This window comes from Silene latifolia, chromosome 9 (genome assembly GCF_048544455.1).
Source record: "Silene latifolia isolate original U9 population chromosome 9, ASM4854445v1, whole genome shotgun sequence".
NCBI classification, from domain to species: Eukaryota; Viridiplantae; Streptophyta; class Magnoliopsida; order Caryophyllales; family Caryophyllaceae; genus Silene; species Silene latifolia.
Window position 1 is genome coordinate 50,827,226 of NC_133534.1, and position 4,824 is coordinate 50,832,049.

The 4,824-nt window shown below is 41.8% G+C and overlaps 1 protein-coding gene across 1 annotated transcript; it reads left to right on the top strand.

Annotated features, from left to right (window-relative positions):
• The first annotated feature begins 3,225 nt into the window (after positions 1–3,225).
• Positions 3,226–4,434, top strand: LOC141599743 (uncharacterized). Its single transcript, XM_074419852.1, has 3 exons — positions 3,226–3,432; positions 3,522–3,743; positions 3,837–4,434. Exons 1-3 carry the CDS (start codon positions 3,352–3,354, stop codon positions 4,323–4,325), a joined length of 792 nt encoding a protein of 263 aa, XP_074275953.1. The 5' UTR covers positions 3,226–3,351; the 3' UTR covers positions 4,326–4,434.
• Positions 4,435–4,824: the final 390 nt, after the last annotated feature.

The window sequence follows — 4,824 nt, forward strand, 5'->3', positions numbered from 1 at the left end:
TATTGTATGATTGATTGCAGCATAGCGGATTGCGAAAAGGTAGGGTTTCCCTACTCAGTTCCTGTTTAATTGATTTGAGATTATGTTTTATTGTGTACGTTTGCTTATCTGCTGATCATCGTTGGAGTGATGGTGTGGTGTTAGTTTTTTGATGGTGTTGGTGTTGTGATGATTGTGGTGGAGTCACTTGCGGGAGTGGCTTCACACCCTAGTTCACCCTCCGTGGAATCCGTCACGGGAGGGGATGTGCACATTAAGGGACAGGGATATCACTCGTTGATGAGCGGGACTTAGGTGAGGATTGGCTGCGGTCCCACCACTGGCGGCGAGGATTACCTGTTGCGATGGGTAATCTGGCACGGCTACACACTTTGGTGTGTAGTCGGTTACTGTGTGAGATCGGGAGACCGGAGGAGGAGGAGGATCAGCTGGTTGCTTATTGTACTTGTCTTACTTTGATTATTCAGTAACTGACCCCGTTGTTGTTTTATAAAACCTATGGTGATCTATTCGGGGATGGTGAGCAGATTGTGACAGGTGATGCAGATGTTTAGCTATGGGACAGTCATGGGGAGTCACCACTTCAAGTCTCGCTTCCGCTGTTACGAGTTTAGCTGTCTTTGATTTCAGTTGTATTGAGATCCTTATACTTTTATTTTGAGTTGGTCTGAGATAATGTAATCGCTAACTCTTTATACATTAATAAATGTTGTTTGGAATTTGTAACTTTGGTATACTAACCTCGGAAAACCGAGATGGTAACAGCCTTTCATCCTAGGGTAGCCCTTGGTAAGGTACCTTGGTATGAGGGGGTGTTACACTCAACGTATCAAGCGTCCTCCAGCAATCCCAATGATAGCCCACAACAACCACAAAATCACCTGTAAAGACTCACCGCTTACCATTGGCCGGCACTATCAAATGGATTACCGCAGACAAGTAAGAGAAAGACAACAATAAACAAACACCGCATATGGTCAGTACCAGTTATAGAATTAATCACAAGAGTACACTACAACCACACACAATAATCCACACAAATCTCCAGTTCATACTCCATCCTCCCAAACTCTGATAACCTGTGTCCTAACCGCAGTGCGGACACCAATGAGTCTCATCGCAACGAGTAGTCGGGTTCCCATCGCAACATGTAACCCACCCCTACCGATGTCAAACTGCATCACTCAACATCAAACGCCTCGCTAATCGCAACGAGCGGACCTAGATCCTTAATGTACACATCCTCCTTGTGACAGGAGTGACAAAAGGCTATACATGGGGGTGAAACCATCTCCCGATATAGCTCCACGATATCATCCTCAACTCCACCAACATCCAATATCAACAATAACCACAATCATATAATCACACAAATCCATAAATCACATCAATCGTACAATTAACTATATAATCATACTGAGTAGGGAAACCCTACCTTAGCGAATTCACAGCCATAGCAACCAACCACGTAAAAGCACAACAAGTATTACATCGTCACCTGGAATAATTAACTAGACTCTATCACTATACCATATAGACTAAACTAATTAAATGTGCAGGTGTTCACAAACTTACCAGAAGAATCATCTAGACTCCGTCGGCAAGTGGGACCTGACTCAACGATACCGTGCCATGCTCTCCCCCTCCGGATCTTGCATAAGGTGAAGGTCATGGGAGAGAAGTTTTTGAGAACGGAGGGAACTGTTGTTTAGGTTTAAAGAGCAAAGGAAATAAATGGGAAATGATTTAGGTCGTGACTTCCGTCTTAAATATAACCCACTGTCACAATACCACTCGGTCGAGTGCGGAACATACTCGACCGAGTAGCCTTCACTCGACCGAGTGCCGCAGACACTCGGCAGAGTGATCCTAACTAGGTCAAGTACACAGTACAAGCCGCTTACCAGAAGTGTAATCCTATTCTTAAAGCTTCCACTAAAGATTCCCTTAAAGGCAAAGGTCCAATAAACGGGTCTAAAAAGACGGGAATTACAATTGTTCTTATTCCTATAGAGCATCTCCAATGGTTACTAAGAAGGACATGCTTGCAATTTTAAAAAAAAATTCAAGCGGGTTGCTCACCATTGGATTAGGAAAAATGCGACCCGCTTGAAAGCTACACCTGCTCTACCAAGCTACATGCTTGATTTCAAGTAGCTTTCTTTTCATTGGTCGATTATTTTAAGTGGATCAAGTCAAGCTACAATTGTATGTCGCTCACCATTGGAGCGGTATCCTGCTTACAAGCAATATTGTTGAAAATTCTTATGTGGCAAAGCAAGCCACAATAACTTATGGCTTACCATTAAAGATGCTCTTATTTCTTTTCTTATACACTCTCAGCCTACTTATCCACACCTATGCTCTTTAGGCTCCGTTGTACTTAAACCCTCTCCCTTCCTTCCTTTATTTATTTATTTATTTATTTATTTTCTTCACCGAGTTTAACACATAAATATACTCACTTCCGTTTCCCCTAGCTTTCAAAAACCCGAGTATTACATCTTAAGAGATTAATAACTTACATATTTAGGACTGCAAGCCATACGACACATATTTCAAATTATTTTAGTATGCAAATAAAAAATAACGAACGAATAGTCCCACTTATTGTTCCTCTACTTGGTCTACAAGCACCAACGATATACCTACAACTTAGGTAGCACCAAAACGGACATGTAATACGGCATCACATGAAATTTAGGACACAGGGACACGTTATTTAAATTTAATAAAATATTTTTTATAGTTATAATTAATGTACCATTTTATTTTTGTATATGTATTTGATATTAAATTTAAATAATTGAAGGTAAAATTTGACTTTAACTATAACTTATTCTCATTCCCCACTCAATTTCGTCTTCTAATCAATCTCTTTCAGTCTCATTCCTCGTTTATAGGTATCCGACACATTTAGGCGTGTCTGCGTGTGTTCGACGAGTGTCGTGTCGGACATGATGTCGAATATGGGACAACTGGTTAGGAGGAGTGTTCGTGCTACCTAGCCCACGACTGCTAGAATGGAAGAGATGGATCATACATCACTCTCTTACTCATATGGAAATGAGGAGTGCGGGAGAAGGAATAGTAGGATGTTTTTCTTGTGTATATTATTAATGAAAAAAAAAATGATTTTTTTCAAACTCTTTGACCCTGCCCGTAACAAATCAAGTGACCCGATTATGACCTCAAGTCGAAACATGAAACATTGAAAGCAAGGAAAAGAAGGAAGTAGTGGTTGTGGACTTGTGGTAGCTCCACGGTTTACAAATACCAAACAAGAGATGATGCCTTATGTTATCCACAGACCACAATCACATTGATTCCTTTGAGTGATTGTGAGTCAGTATGGCAGCTTCATCTTCGTCTCCCTCTTGGACACTATCCTCCTCTACTTCTTCCAAGCCCTCTTCACCTCTTCTTCACCAGGTTTCCCACTTTTTTCCTTTCTCTGTTTCTTCCATACTTTATCACATTTTACATTCTTCTTGTTGATGCTATGAACTTATGTTTCGTAGAAAACCAACTTCCATGGACTGTCTCTTCAAGGCGCTAAAACGTCCGTCTTCAACCCTTTGGTTAGCGTAGCTCGAACGAAGTCAAGTTGTTTAACAGTTAAGAAAGGTGGAATTGAGATCACGGCGAAAGCCGCAGGCGCTGCCAAGACGGTGGAGGTTGAAGTTGATAAGCCATTGGGCCTGACCTTGGGTCAAAAGCCTGGTGGTGGAGTTGTCATTACGGTACGTGGGCTAACAATTTTTATTAAATTGTTCGGAAACAGCTTCTTAATTAGAATGCTGTTTAATTGTTTAATCGCTGTTAATCGTAAATAGGGAGTAGAAGGGGGCGGGAATGCAGCAAAAGCGGGGTTGAAGACAGGAGATCAAGTACTGTACACCAGCAGCTTCTTTGGGGATGAACTGTGGCCTGCTGATAAGCTTGGCTTCACTAAAACCGCGATACAGGCTAAGCCTGATTCTGTCTACTTCGTCATCAACAGAGGACCACCAGTAGATGTCAAGAGACTTCCGAAAAGGCCAGCTCCTCCCCGCTTTGGTAGAAAGCTATCCGATGCCCAAAAGGCAAGAGCAACCCACATCTGCCTCGATTGTGGTTTCATTTACACTTTGCCTAAACCTTTTGAAGAACAACCCGATGATTACGCTTGTCCCCAATGCATAGCCCCCAAGAAGAGGTTTGCTCGCTATGATGTCAACACTGGCAAGGCTATTGGTGGCGGTTTACCTCCATTTGGAGTCATCATTGGCCTTGTTGCTGGTCTTGCTGCTGTCGGTGCCCTTCTTGTTTACGGTCTTCAGTAATTCTTAATTTCTTTGCTCTTCCTGGTTTATTTACTAGACCCACTCTCATTTCGTTTCTACATGTATATGCCATACTAAATGATTTATCAATTCAAGTCCATATCTTAAAGCTGGTGTTACGCTCTTTATAACCTCTTATGTGTATGTCTATGACTTTACCATTTGAGAATGAATTAGCCACCAGTCCTGACAACCATTATGATCTGAGCACGCAGAAAAGTTATGTGGTGTGCCCGCGTGTGCTAGCCATATATGATCAATATATCTGTAACTTACAAGCGATTAGCATCCTTAGTCTAGGATCTGTTAGGATCAATATATCTGTTCCCAGTGTTGATGAAGGGAACTTCAAGGAGCAAGTATTGAAGATTTTCGTGCAGTCTTCATCTAAAATTGCTGGTATCCTGACAAAAAAATATCTGCGGACATTCAACATCCGGGAAACAAGCTGAAACCTAAGTGGAAAGGCTGGTTTTCTCAAGTACAATCTCACACTTGC

Coding starts and splice junctions, on each gene's coding strand:
- LOC141599743 (XM_074419852.1), top strand. CDS start 3,352: ATGGCAGCTTCATCTTCGTCTCCCTCTTGGACACTATCCTCCTCTACT. Junction 3,433..3,521: donor CTTCACCTCTTCTTCACCAG/GTTTCCCACTTT, acceptor TATGTTTCGTAG/AAAACCAACTTCCATGGACT. Junction 3,744..3,836: donor GTGGTGGAGTTGTCATTACG/GTACGTGGGCTA, acceptor AATCGTAAATAG/GGAGTAGAAGGGGGCGGGAA.